The sequence below is a fragment of the Barbus barbus genome (assembly GCF_936440315.1).
Source record: "Barbus barbus genome assembly, chromosome: 12".
NCBI classification, from domain to species: Eukaryota; Metazoa; Chordata; class Actinopteri; order Cypriniformes; family Cyprinidae; genus Barbus; species Barbus barbus.
The window spans coordinates 30,803,602-30,818,931 of record NC_136740.1 but is presented as its reverse complement, the minus strand read 5'-3'; the positions used below and the strand labels follow the sequence as shown (position 1 = coordinate 30,818,931).

General features: G+C 36.8%; 1 protein-coding gene across 2 annotated transcripts in view; it reads right to left on the bottom strand.

The window, feature by feature from the left end:
- The window catches only part of LOC306878076 (mannosyl-oligosaccharide 1,2-alpha-mannosidase IA-like), a 224,818-nt gene extending 209,902 nt beyond the window's left edge, over positions 1-14,916 (bottom strand). The window contains exon 1 of one of the 2 annotated variants that reach the window (XM_079430174.1): positions 12,845-14,916. In XM_079430174.1, coding sequence (XP_079286300.1) covers positions 12,845-13,396 — 552 coding nt within the window. In that variant the 5' untranslated portion in view covers positions 13,397-14,916. The remainder of the gene's footprint in view (positions 1-12,844) is intronic. The other variant, XM_079430173.1, reaches the window with a different exon arrangement.
- Positions 14,917-15,330: the final 414 nt, after the last annotated feature.

Genomic DNA, 15,330 nt, shown 5'->3' with positions numbered 1-15,330 from the left:
ATTAATTAATAATCCTAATACATGCTTAATTTTCTTTTTCTTTGAAAAAACATCTGTTCTTGATTATTTCATGAGATTCACCAAAACCATAAAAAAAAAAAACAACTGACCATCACACTTGTATAAACATCATATAAACTTGAATTGAACAGATCATGAAAAACATTTCATGATACGGTCCCTGCTAAAATAATAATTCATCGCCTAACAGTTTGTGCTTCTCTTTGAACACTGAATGCAAACAAAGAGCAACCAGAGGAATAAAATCACGCTTTCAACACTATTGCACAATAGATTTTGATTCGGACCAATCAGACCAGAATAAAAGCACCTCAGAGATGAGATGAAGGCCTAAAGCAATACGACTCGTCCTTTCTCCATGTTCTGGGTTCAGAACAGCTTCATCTTGACTACCACAGAGAATTACCTACAACAAGCAAAAACTGTTTACAGTGACGAACGGAAATGGACGTCTTGAGGCAAAACACTGCAGACGGTTCCTTACTGAAAACTAATTTACAGAAGGCCTGTTTTATCCATTAAGAATTGATTGGTTCAGAAAACATGGAAGTTACATACTAAAACAGAGTCAGACTGGACGGATGAAAAAGTCAAATGGATTTTATCAACATGCATAAATGTTTAAGCATCATGGACATACTTTCAAATGTGTGCTTTTACTATTTTTACTATTATTTCTTATCACACAGACTTCTGTTGCACTGGATGACTGTTAATGTCATTTTTGCATGCTTTCAAAAACAGAGGTGCATATCGTACAAAAACAGGTTTGTTTTATTTTTATCTAGTGAAGTAAATTAAGCCTCAGATGGAGCTGAAGACAGTCATTATTCTTCTTCCACATCAATAACATCTTCAGTTATCATCTACGTGACAATAGAGAGCACAGCGCCAAAGGCTAAGGCCACACAAACGGACGACAGGACTACACTACAAATGACAGAACACACAGAAAAGAGAACGCTGCTATTAAACAGACATGGGCCTAAACGGGTAAAATATATCAGTACTTCTCAGTCCTGTAGATGGAATAACCTGAAGGAAAACTAGGCAAAAAAGCAGTACGACAAAAATCTTCAAAAGCTCTATCCAAAAAGAGTAATTTTACATCATGACAATCTTTATTAATTTTTATAAATAATTTTTATTTTATAAACATTTTATATATATATATATATATATATATATATATATATATATATATATATATATATATATATACACACACACACATACATACACACACAACCCTCCAAAAGTATTGGGACAGTCAGGCCAATTTTTGACATCAAAAGATGAACAAACAACAACTGAAAGAAGCTGAGGTGAACGCCTGGAAAAGCATCCCAAAAGAAGAATGCAAAAGTTTGGAGATGTCAATGGGTCACAGGCTTGATGCAGTTATTGAAAGCAAAGGATTTGCAACTAAATATTAAGTCTTTATCACTTTAATCTGTTAATTCTAATCTGTTCCAATACTTTTGCTCACATGAAAAATGGGTGGGTTCAAACAAAAGATGATATCTTCTAAGTTATGTATCAGATCCAGATGAAAATACCTGGAAATAAAAGCCGGCATGAAAATCTCGTCTGATATTCATCTTTTGATGTCAAACCCAAATGTTTTCAGTCTACAGCAACAATAAATTATATATATTAGTCATTTTTAAATGGTTTCATTCATGTATGTTTTGATTCTTATATAAATATACATACAGTGCTGCTTGAATGTTTGTGAACTCCTTGCAGAATCTGTGAAAATGTAATTTTAACAAAAGAGAGATCATACAAAATGCATGTTATTTTTTATTTAGTACTGTCCTGAGTAAGATATTTTACATAAAAGATGTTTACATTTAGTCGACAAAAAAAAAAGCTGAAATTATTAAAATAATCCCATTCAAAATTTGTGAACCCTTGGTTCTTAATACTGTGTGTTGGATGATTAATTTCTACACATTTCTACCACAGCATGGTCTATAATGTCAGACCGCCAAACCCTCATCAGAACCATGACAATGTCATTGTTTCTTTCTCAAGCATCTGATTTTCTATAATTAGCACGCCCATAATTACACGGCCAGTGTGTCGTTGAGGTTTTCAAGCACCAGTTTGAAAGTTGAAGCGATGTACTGAAGCAGACCACAAGCTTAAAAGCTCCAATTTGAACTAGAAATCCTCCTGAACACGCAGTGGAAAACTCTGGTCCCCAGCAGAGCGTTTGGCTGGAAGCGGAGCAGAGCGCATGCAGGGGTCACGTCCACCCATGTCTACTTACTGGAATCTGATGCAAAGCAACTCAAAACAACAAACATGGAGCTTTGTGCAACAAGCAACACAAACAAACTGCTCCTTTAGAGACTAAACAACTGGTAAATCATTTGCTTTACCTGACCTTGATCCATACGTCACTCCTGCTGCAGGTTTCCATGCACTAGATAAATCTTCTGCATTTGCATCAATATAATTTATCAAATATGAATCACAGTGCTGCATCTCAAAGAGTTTTGCATATTTGAAAAATGTTCTTGCATTCTGAAAAAAAATAATATATAGCCTAATATTCACAGAAGGCTCCACAAAATGTCAATGGAGCGACTAGAATTAGATCCCAAATTAAAACATTTGAATGCATTTTCTCTTCAGTTATATTACTGCACATAATCACAGTGATGTTTATTATCGAATTATACTGCAAGTACACTTATGGGCCGTTCACACAGGATGCGTTCCTGCATTCAAAACCGCCAGATGGAGCGCATTAGCATGGAGTAAAACACACAGACTTCGACAGTTACATGGAAAACCTGGAAACATTAGGGAAATTGGGTTTCTCCAGGCCTGGAAACAGTCATGGAAAGAAGCCTCTTCTGCTCACAAAGGCTGCATTTATTTGATTGAAAATACAGTAAAAAGAGTAATATTGTGAAATACTATTACAATTTAAAACTGTTTTCTATGTGAATATATTTTAAAATAGAATTTACTCCAGTGATGCATAGCTGAATTTTCAGCATCATTACTCCAGTCTTCAGTATCACATTATCATTCTAATATGCTGATTTGCTGCTCAAGAAACATTTCTGATTGTCATCAATGTTGAAAACAGTTGTGCTGCTTCATTTGTTTGTGGAAACTATGATTTTTTTCAGGATTATTTCATTTAGTTCAAAACAACAGCATTTATGTAAAATAGAAATGTCTTTAATGTCACTTTTGATCAATTTATTGTGTCCATGCTGATTAAAAGTATTAATAAAAGTATTGAATAGCAGTTATACAACTTTTACAGTTATACTATTCCTTGCAAACCAAATTGGTTCATAAATTGGTCTTCACTAGATATGAATATTGGTCTGATTTTGCATTACTCAAAAATCCATTTCCAGTAACTATGAACAACTGCAAAGGTCATGGAAAATCATGCCAAAATTGAACTACATTTAGCTTGATACAGTAACTTCAAAAAGACAGAAATACACACACAAAAAATAAAATAGTGCATGAGTGCAAAAAAAATAAATTCAGCATGTGTAGCACACGGACAAAGTAAATAGAGATGCACCGATTGATCGGCTAGTGATCGGAATCGGACGGTTTTTCGCATGACCGGCCCGGATCGGTGACTGGTCGATCAGTCTTACGTCTTGCCGATTCCGAGCCGATCTTTTTATAGCCACTCACAGTCACGTGTAAACATGTCGTTTCACGTGAGAATGATTCTAATTTTAATTGCATTCAGTGTAAACGGCGACCGATAATGTATTTATGTTGTGCCAGATGAGGCTTGCACAGCCTGAGTGAGAGTGTGAGAGACACCGCACACACAAAATAACTCACAGAAATTTACAGATGCATACTGCGGTAGACGAAAAAAAAAGATCTTTTCAGTATATGATTTAGATGAGCAACATTATACGGCCATGATGTTTCCCCGAATATCAATAACACGATTGCAACGTGACAATAGTATTTTAATAAACAAGAAGTTACAATTAAGCAACTTAGATTCTATTTATGCATTTGAAATTTTGCAGTGTAAATGCATTTATGGCACCTCAGCTTCATCAAACTGTCTGTGTAAATGCATCTAATGCCACTTCAGATGCAGCTTCTGTTTCCTCAGCAGTGAAAAGATGGAGTTTAATACTAATTTCATTTGAATAGTAACAACTACACAGTTTCTTATTATACTAACCAAATTAATTGAAAAAGAATTTGATGTGAAAGATGACATTTAATAAGGTTAGGGGGAAAGACATGACCATTTACAGTATAAACATTGAGAAATGACATCTGTTTTGTTACATAAAGCAACTAATTTTAAGTTAACCATTTCTTCCTCTTTCCAGTCACAGAGCACTTTATTTTGAGAGTTGTTTAAGTGAGAGAAAAATTAGTAAATTAGTCCAAATTGGGGGAATTGTAATGTTTAATAATTTATTTTATTATGTAAATAATTTCGTTGAAATTTGCATAGATTTTTGTTTGTATATGCAGTCAATTATATTTCTTAAATCGGAATTGGCAAAAATCAGTATCGGCAGGTCACACTTCCAAAAAAAAAAAAAAAAAAAAAAAAATCTGAATCTGCCAAGAAAATTGCAATCAGTGCATCTCTTAAATAAAAAAAAATAAAAAATAAAAATAATAATAATAAAAAAATAAAATAAAATGCAGAAGGACTTGAACAACGTGCCCTGTGCAAGCAATTAGTGGTTAGACAGTTGGTGGTTGCCCAATTTTAAAGGGACAGTTCACCCAAAAATCCAGTGAATGGGTGCCATCAGAATAAGAGTCCAAACAGCTGATAAAAAATATGATAATAATTCACTGCTCTGGGTGTGTTCTCACAGTGTGTGTGTGTGTGTGTGTACACTTGAATGGGTTAAATGCAGAGCACAAATTCTGAATATGGGTCACCATACTTGACCACACATCACTTCACTTTTACTTTCAATAATCAACACCACTCCAGTACCTCAGCTAACATCTTGTGAAGCCAAAAGCTGCGTGTTTGTAAAAAACAAATCCATCAAGACATTAACTTCAAACCATTGCTTCCAGCTAAAATACAAGCCTATAATAATAACGCTTCCTCCAGTGAAAAAGTTCATCTCCTGTTGTCTCTCACATCAAAATTCATAAACACATATGTTTAGAACCGTTTTGGCTTGTAAACAATGCGTTTAGATTTCTTTCTTGATTCAGACCAGACCACTTTTTCACTGGAGGAAGCATTATTATTGATTATGGGCTTAAAAATGCCTTATTGATGGATTTGTTTCTTTCAAACATGCAGCTTTTCTCTAGATGTTAACTGATGGACTGGAGTGGTGTGGATTATTGTGATGTTTTTATCAGATGTTTGGACTCATTCTGACGGCACCCATTCACTGCAGAGGATACATTGCTGAGCAAGTGACGTAATGCTACATTTCTCCAAATCTGATGAAGAAACAAACTCATCTACATCTTGGAAGGCCTGAGGGTGAGAACATTCAGGAAAATGTATTTTTGCGTGAACTATTCCTTTAATAAACGATGCTGACTGCACTCTTATTTAACACAGAATTGACTAAATATTGACAAATTTTCTAAACGGCCGTGTTTCAGCTCATTCATCAGCCTGTGTAATACATCAGTCATCACAGTTACTGTGGCAACCAAATCTAGCCTATATGAAACCAAGCACTAATCGCATCAAGTTGAGTTTGCCTATATTGAGAAAGGCAAATCTCAGCGGCACAGGCTCAAACAGAAGAACAGCTGCTGTAATCATGACTCTCGTTTAGCGGCCGCTCTCCATCCCGTTTCAATAGCCAGAAGCTAATTGCGCTCTCCTGCCCCCTCACCAGCAGCTCTGAGGCCCGTGGCATCCTCCTCCGCTCCGAGAAGTGGAACAGGATCTTGGCTTTCCTGAGAGGAAGCGCTCATCAAAGCGCACGGCTCCGCTCTCGCTTAGCCTCGGGCCAAGCTCTGCCAAGCTGCTCCTTGTAACTCTATCCATCTCGCAGAACGGTGAACGCCCATTCAGCATGTCCCAACAGGGGATAAACCCTCCAGTCAGCGCCCCGTGACAAAAGCAGGGAGGCACTGACGAATGAGAGGCCACAGACTCGACAAGCTTCACATGCTCGTGGATGCAAACTGCAAATTCCTCTAGACTTTGAGCTCAAAAACTCATTCCAACCTTCAGTGGGTGCCATGAGCGCAGCTAAAGCCAACTAGAAAAGATTATACACATGTATCATAGAGAAAAGCGCAAAACATTTTTTTTTTTGCATCCATATATCATACAAGCAAGCACCACCTTTGGCTCAACCATATTACAATAATGAATAGTGATAATGAAATTAATGCTGCAATGCAAAAAAAAAAAAATCATTATGGGACTAAAAAGACTTCTTTATGCAAAATAAGCATTGATAGTAAAATTAATATCACAATGCAAAACATCATAATGGTCCTAAAAATATTTATTTTCTTAATGCAAAATATTTTGATATTACATTTGCTTATTTTGCATAAATTTAGCATAGATTTAGGATTGATTTATGTAAAATAAGCAGTGATGTTAAAATTAATGCCACAATGCAAAAGAAACAATGATCCAAAAAAGGGCTTTATTTATTTTTATTTTTACATAAAATGTAAATGATCTTATTTAGGCAAAAAAAGCAATGATGTGTTTGATTTATTAAATACTGATATTAAATGTAATCCCACAATGCAAAACATCATAATGGTCTTAAAAAGGCTTTATTTTTTATTCAAAATATGGTTTATCAAAATAAGCACTAATTTATGCAAAATAAGCATTGATTTGCATTTGATTCATGCAAAATAGCTACTCATTTATGTTTGATTTATTAAGCACTGAAATTAAAATTAAGGCACATCAAATGGTGCATCGATGCAAAACACCATAATAGTCCTAAAACAGGGTTCGTTTTCTTAATGAAAAATATGCTGATATTTATGCAAATTAAGCATTGATTTATGTTTGATTCGGGCTAAATAAGCAGTGATATTCAAATTAACACTACACCATGAAAGTTATAATAGGCTTTAATTTCTTAATGCGTAATCGGTCTTAAAGTTTGCATTGAAATGTTTTCTTGAGATCCATTCTGGAATATTCACAAGTTTCTGAAAGGCTATGGTGCTTCCAAGAACTAGTTTTAACATCATTTGTGTTTCAAAATGAGTTTTATTAGACTAGTTAAATATGGTTTCAGATTAGCTCACCCTTGAAAGTCACACAACAGAAATGAACACTGATTGGTCGCTTCACATGTCAAAGCATCCGATCCAGTCCTAGCAGGCAATTCTGAGGCAAAGTAAACTGCAGCTTGGATCAGTGAAACTCTAAGGGGAATATTTGACTTCGTTCACATCGAGCTTACTCACTGTTGATGGTTCAAGGAGAACATATGTAAAGTCAGTCCTTGCTTTTGAGTCCTTCAAGCCTGAAGCGCACAGCGCTGAACACCTGCTGAAAGCAAATTCAATAATATTGGCCGAACAGATTAACTTTGCTTGACAAATGAGCAAAACTACCATACTTCAACATGTTTGCCAAGACTGCTAACAAGATCCGAGCTCATTTCAAACAGTAATTTACATTATTTCCATCTATAGTTTCTCCCAAAATTTAAGAAAGTGATGGCTTTTGAGAACCATAGCAGTCGAGCAGTTGATTCTCCAGGAGAGCTGATCGTCGTCTGCTGGATTATTAACATTTATTGGAGCCGTTTATGATGATTAGGTCAGACATGAATATGCATGGCTCTGACAGGAGGCGGCGCAGAGGGAAGCCAGAGGCATCCGTGAGGCAAACACTGTAAAAACAGCACAACCTAAATAGTTAATTCAGCATGTGGCTTTAATAGCAACACTGCAAACCCTCCATGAATCACTGAAATAACATGCAAGTCAGTGCACACATCAACAAACAGGCAGTGTCAACATGCAATGAACTTAAAAATCACGATCCAGATGATTATTCATTATTCTGAAATTTAAAAAAAAAATTATATATATATATAACGTTTAAGGCAAAATGAGCATTGATAGTAAAATGAACGTCACAATGCAAAACACTTTAATAGTGAATTTTTTTTCAATGTGGGTTGCAAACAACGTTTCAAGTTTACTTCAAAGTCAAACGCACAAAAAAAAATTTGTTTTGTTGTCGATTACTTGATTTTCCCTTTCATTTTCCACTCCTGCCCACAGCAACGTAAGAAACCCAGTCCAGTAGTGGCTTTCTAAACACCCCCGCGGCTCTGGAACCCGTCCAGTGCTTCTGACACTGTGAAATATGATATCACAATAGAAAATTCAAAGCAGAATTTCAGCTATAGATAGCCATAAAAAGACATTTCAGTACACTCACTGCACACTGGGAATATACTGTGTTTCTACAGTGACTCATTTCACAAAATCTGACTTCAGTAAGTTAGAGAAATCAATGATGTCAACCGGCTGGACCTTAGTCTTGAACTACTGCGAAACCATGTGAACCATTTACAGGAGAAATTCACCCGAAATGAGAACTTGGTCATTTTCTCTGCTTCATGTCGCACCAAACCACAACTTTTTTTCTCCCTCAAACACAACAGGTGAAATTCTGAAGAATATCCTAAAATATAACAAAAATACTGTCAAGCCATGAAACAAAAAAAAAACAAACAAAAAAAAAACACCAGAGTGAAAAAGTACCAAAGTTGTATAACGCTTTATTTTTCCACACTTCTGAGGTCATAAGAGTTTTCTGAGGAACAGACTCAAACTGAAGTCATTATTCACTGAAACTCAAATCTGATCAGTCTTTAGACATAATCGCATTAATGTTGGAAAATATATTCTTCAGAATTTGACCTTTTGTGTCCCAGTAAGGAAAGTCATGAGGATTTAAAGAAATATGAGGCTAAATGACAGAATTTTCATAAATTATCTTCTTATAAAGATTTGCGTTATATAAAATGAGACATGTTAAGTCTTGTCATACACAATACCAACTTCAAACTTTAAATATGGCAAAACTTTTGTCTTATGAAGAAAAAATTACTTATAAAAAAACAATGCAAAAAAATACTAAAAATATGCATAATGCTTTTAAAATAGTATAGTTAAAAACTTAAGAGAAAATGATTAAAAATAAAATATTAAATGATATCAAATAAAATATTTAAAATTTACATATATCTTTTCAAAATTATTTGTACAAAAAAACAAATCTTAATTATTTTAAAAAATTGTATTTAATTTTTTTTTTTTTTTTTTGACATTGTAATGCTGGAGGGGGAAAAGAACATTTGTCCAAGCAAAACTGGCTGCATGATGTCAGGGTGTTGCTATGTGATGGCTACTGGACCACATCAAAAGATCCCATATATTCTGCTTCCTATATATGCTGAAAACTACTGAAAAGCACAGCTCAGCTCTCTTCAACAACATGTTCTGAGGAATCATTCATATCTGGAGCACAAACTGTGTGGCATGCTCAAGTTCAAAGCTTGACATCAAACATCAGCAATAATAATAACAGCACTGTTTAGTATAAAAACAAACCAAGCACTTTAACAGCACTAAAGCACAATGCTCAAAACAAAAAGCAGCAAAAGCTCATGTTTCAGTAATAACCAAAGTGTGTTGGGTGTCCATTTTTAGCTTTCTCATCCCCATGTGAGAGCGAAACTCATTCTGACACAAGAGCTTTCAGTAGAACAGAAAAAACAGCTCTAACGATCATCCGTTCACCTGAAGACAGCAAACCTCCAGCGGCAGAGTCAATGCCCTCATTACACATATAAAAGCAAGCAGACCAAAAGTGCCTTTTATCTGGATTCAACCCAGCAGCTTCAAACCACTGCCACACAAACACACCCTGATCGATGTCAGCTAGGAAAGTGACGCAGCAGTCATTATCTGCTCATACAGACTCTATGGGTTCTGGTAAGGAACCAAAAGTACAGGGCAAGTTATCACATGTGCTTTACATGCAACTTCCGTAGATCCTTGTTGGCAAGTGGTTTGAAATTGTTTTGCATCTCATAATCATTTCACTCTTTCAGTCTTTGTTCAAAGCCTATATTATGCAAGAACAATAGTGTGACAACATGCCCCGCTAAAGGGCTCAATGTGTTAAAATCTATTTTTTCTGTGCAATAACAGTGGAAAGGTTCAGTTTTTTTGTATCCAAGACTCTACAGTTCACACAGACTGATGTTCACCGGAGTAAAAGTGCAACAACTAGCCCCAACTCCAGTATAACTTTAGCTTAAAAGCACTGGCATCTTCATATCAGACATGCCTGTTGGCGTTCACCTCAATTTCAAGGCAATTCAGTATGAATTCATCATTTAGCAAACACTTATCTCAAGTGACACTTATTACAGGCACAATCCCACTGGAATAACACAAGTTTCAAATCTACAGACTTTTAGCCTACACAACTGGAGGCCTATTTCTGAAATATGAGGGGGGGGGGGGGGGGGGGGGGGGGGGTGATCTAAATCAATTAGTAAAGTTAGAATTATGACAAGTGAAAATTATTATTAAACGTCATATGAGATCAAATGTTTTGAAATTCTGAAATTAAGCCACATTTCTGTCAATTTCAACTTTTATGTCATAATTATGATATATGTCAATGTTGACATGCCATAATTATGACTTGGTACGTCACCATTCTTATCTTTAAATAATGTTTTATCTAATAATTTTTAATTTTGTCATAATTACAACTTTCTCTCAGCATTATGGCTTAGCGTGTCATAATTCCAACTTTTTATCTCATAATGATAACGTTTTACCTAATCATTTTCACTTGTCATAATTCTGACTTTTTAATCCATATTTACGAGTTAGTATGCCCTAATTTATAACCTTTTATATCTTAATTTTGACTTCTCAAGATTATAAATGAATGTCAACATTTCTATTTTATCTCATAATTATGGATTAGCATTGTCGTAATTTTTACTTATGCCATAATCATGATTTAGTCATGTCAATTTACACAAATTCTGACATTTTATTTTGTACTAATAGATGCCTTGTGATAATTTATAACTTTTAGTGATAATTCCAACTATTTTTTCTCTAATAATTATGGCATGTCGTAATTTTAACTTCTTATCTCATAGTTATCGCATATCATTGTTTTGCCGTATGTCATAATTTTTAACCTTTAATATCAGAACTCCGACTTAAATCCCATAATTATGATGTTTTATCTAATATATGTTTTGCTTTTGTGATAATTTCAACATTTTCTCTCAAAATTATGACAGTATGTCATGATTTCGATGTTTATCTCATAAATATGACTTGGCATCAGTACCGCCGCTCCCTATATGCAGAGTACACAGTTTGCGTAGGGCACTCCCGGGGAGGGGCACCATCCCAGTTGCTCAAAAAAAACATAACATGCCATTCCTGCATCTGCACACGCTCACGGCTGAATACAAATGATCATAATTGATGGACAACTATGCCCATGAAAAGACAGAAATCAGGCGCCAAGAAAAGAAGAAAAAAAAGAAGATGAAAATGAAGCCCATGCGTCACTTTCAGGTAGGCTTCATTCATAATCCTGTGAAACACCTTGGGTGTTGAGGTTAATAACGTGTTTTAATGTCGGTAATGATTTCACCACCACCAATGCATCAAATATTCTCTCCGAGGTTCCATGTTCCCTAATGAAAAGTTAGCCATGGTTTTAACATGAATAAAAAAACAAATCATGGTTCTTGTAGCCGTGGTAACTCCAAATTAGCCAAGGTTTTGTTGCTTCAAATAATATACAAAAAGTATTAAGATAATATTTTTTGTGGTTATAAAAACAAACATAAGCCAACAACAGCCTTTAAAATGACTTATAAATGCATTATATAAAAACTATGAGGTAACCCTGCTGGAAAAAAAAAACAATAGAACCAACACAGACAATTCTAATACCATCACAAATAAATCACAAATACCATTACAAACCATCTACTTTTAACCATTAATCTGTAGTGTGTTTTGGGGCATATCCCATTAGGATTTATTGGTTTTAACAAGCCATCAATAGAAGGTGACCAATTACCAGTAGAGACCAACAAGGACCATTAGAGTTTCCATTAAAACCAATACAAGTCCCATTATAACCAATAAAACAATTGCAAATTTTGAGATGGTGTCTATTGTATTTTTCAACATTACATGTTATAGATGTCTGTAAAGGGAGCCAAAGGCCTGGTCGTTGCTGCTGTTACACTTACAGGACGATCAAGTCCTTGTTTAATAGGCTATTGACCAAACATTTAGTTCAAATATCCACTTAATCTTTCATTTTTGGCCACCTTTTTGCTATAGATGAGACAGCCTCTATAACTTCTTCAACAAAAACATGGACATCACAACCCTTACACCACAAAAATTAACCATGGTTTTATCGCAGTAAAACTGCTTAAATTTTCCTTTGCATGATTTTTGAATGCTTGAGACTATAACATCAATCAGACAACTGTATTAATAAAATAATAGCCATAGGTAACTGTCTAGAGCTACAATTGTAATTTGTAAATAATTTAATTTAATTACAATTTATTTATTTACTTTTATATTTTATTAAAGTTCTATTTTGACCCCTATAGTAGGTGTATTTTTGTTTAGTTTTTTCCCTTTCCATAATATTTGAGGGAGGGGGCACAACAATACTATCCTGCTTAGGGCACCCATTTTGCCAGCAGCGGCCCTGCTTGGCAGGCCATAATTTACCAAGCTAATGTGGCAGAAATGGGCTTCCATTGACAGCAGATCATCTCACCTCTTTGACTTTCTCCCTCCGCTGAAGCGTCTCGGAATCCGAAGGAGTTCCCTGGTTCTTCCCCAAAGCTGGTTTGAGCAGACACTTTTTAAACGCCTCATAGCTGTAAGGGCTCCTGCGTTCCCCGTTATGAGCGGCCGAGGTGACCCGCTCGTCTCTGGCCGCCGGTTCCTGCGCCCTCGCCGGACTCCACTCGTCCTGCGCTCTACTCCCAACAGATCTCTCAACGGTTCTCGCTCCATGGGTGACAGAGGGCTTGCGGCTCACTTTCAGCTTGACATTCGCCCCCTCGCCCCCTTTTAAACCCGCCCGCTGATGTTCTGGATCCCCTGGCACCTTTTTGGAAAGCTCATTGTCGGAGCCCACGGTCACCGCGGGATTCTCGTTCTTGGAGAGGAAGATGCGCTTGAGGCGCACGGTGTCGGGTAGAAAGAAAAGTGCCCCGAAGCACAGAGTAACCAACCCCGACAGGAACAGCAGAAACACGAATTTCTGAGATAGACGAAGCCCCATGCCCGATGCGGAGACACCGGGTAACTTTCGGAGCACCATTTAAGCTCTCCACTTAAGCGTTACGCACGACGATATACTTGGTTAGAAAGCGCAAGCGACGCGGCTGCCGTGCAAACTGAACTCTGTCTTGGTCAAAGTGCCTAATTCTTCCGGAATCGATCGATTTAAGAGACCACAGGTGGCGTCAACACATTTGCACGCAGCAACAGCGTCATTGCGCGCTCACTGCTTCAAAACCAGCTTCCTTTAGTTTCAGAGCAGTCATGCAACATCTCATCTGGGAGACCGAAATGAGACTTCAAGGTCTTGAATGCCAGAGCAACAAAATGTTAAGCACAGCTAAAACAATCTACACACTGTTAATGCCCATCTAAGACACAAAATTGAAACTATATGGACTTAAATGTACTCTATCAAGTTAAAGCAGGATTTAAGTAGCATATAATAATATGCACAGCCAAAAGACATTATATTAATGCACATTAAAACGCCTCAAAAGCAAGCAAAGTGCCAGCAAACACAATGCTTTCTGAAAATGGCAACGATGCTCAACTGATAGACGAAATTATGCGTTTATGAACATTAATGTACTTTTAAAAAGTTAAAGCAGCATTACTGATATATTAGTAGCCTATGCACAACCAACATGCGTCAATAATGTACATTAAACGCCTTATTAGGCGAGCAAATGCCTGCAAACACACTGAAGATGATGACGACGCTTTAATGAACTTAAAGCAGCATTAAAGTGGCCAATAATGTAATGCACGTATCACACATCAGTCACAATACATGCTACGTCCCTACAAACATTCAGATTTCTGAAGACGATGCGCAACTAGAAGACTAACCTGAAGCTTTATGAACGCAAATGCACTGCAAGCGTCACATTCATGCATATTAAAATGCCTCAAAAGACAAGCATCAACGTGGTAACACACAGCCGCTTTCTAATGATGCTGCTGACGATGAAGGCTCATGGCCAAACAGAGCAACACTGAAGTTTAGTGAATGATACAAGACATCTCAGCCGAAAACCTCCAAAACTGCAACATCATGGGTTATTTCACAACATCTATGTGCGTTTGGCACGGTGCACACCACTCCAGGACACAAGAGCTGCAAAAATACATCCAGAGATCTAATCAAGTGTGTCAGCGAAGCGACGAGACGCCGAAATTCGGTCCAAGTGTTTGTAAAAACTGTTGGTTTCCTCTGTTTAAGCGCCGTGCATGCTCAAAACTCTCCTGTGCTCCGAAAGTCTACGTCCAATGCGTGAAGAAAGATGTTTGTGCTCGTAAAACGTGATCGAAAGATGCATGGATCATTCTTCGGAAATGTAACCTTATGAAAACACGCCGTATCTTCTACCCATTACTGCGCGTTCTCTTCCGCGCTCGCCTGCTTTATCGCCAGAGAAGAACGGAAGAAAATATACGCCGATCACTGCGGGCTAGTCTCGTGGTGTAAACGCATTGATATGAAGCCGTAATGATCCGCAAACAGAAGGAGAAACAGAGCTCTGTGACTCCAGACTATCCTGGGCGGTCTGCTGCAAACGCCTTTGATCAGCAGCAGCGGTGAGCGAGGGGGAGCGAGTCATTAACCAACGCGCCCGACGCGCGCAAGAGTGAGCCGAGACATCCACCGCGTGGCAGCTTTGGGAAGTAAACTTGGAGAACGGGTCTTCTACTCCATTAAACAAGAGACATTTGTATTTGCAATGGGAATTATAAGTGGCAAGTTTTACCAGGTGAAAAAGTGCACTTCCATAATGTACTTAAAGTGCTCTATTTTCACGCACTAATTTTGTATTTAATACAGCCTAAAAAAAAAGATTCTTTAGTAGCCTACTTCTTAAGATAAACCTAAGATCATCTAAGTACAGCGGTGGACAGTAGTGAAGTAGTTTTACTTTACTCAAGTAAAAAGTATCTGTACTTTATCAGAGTGTTTTTCTTTGGAAACTTTTA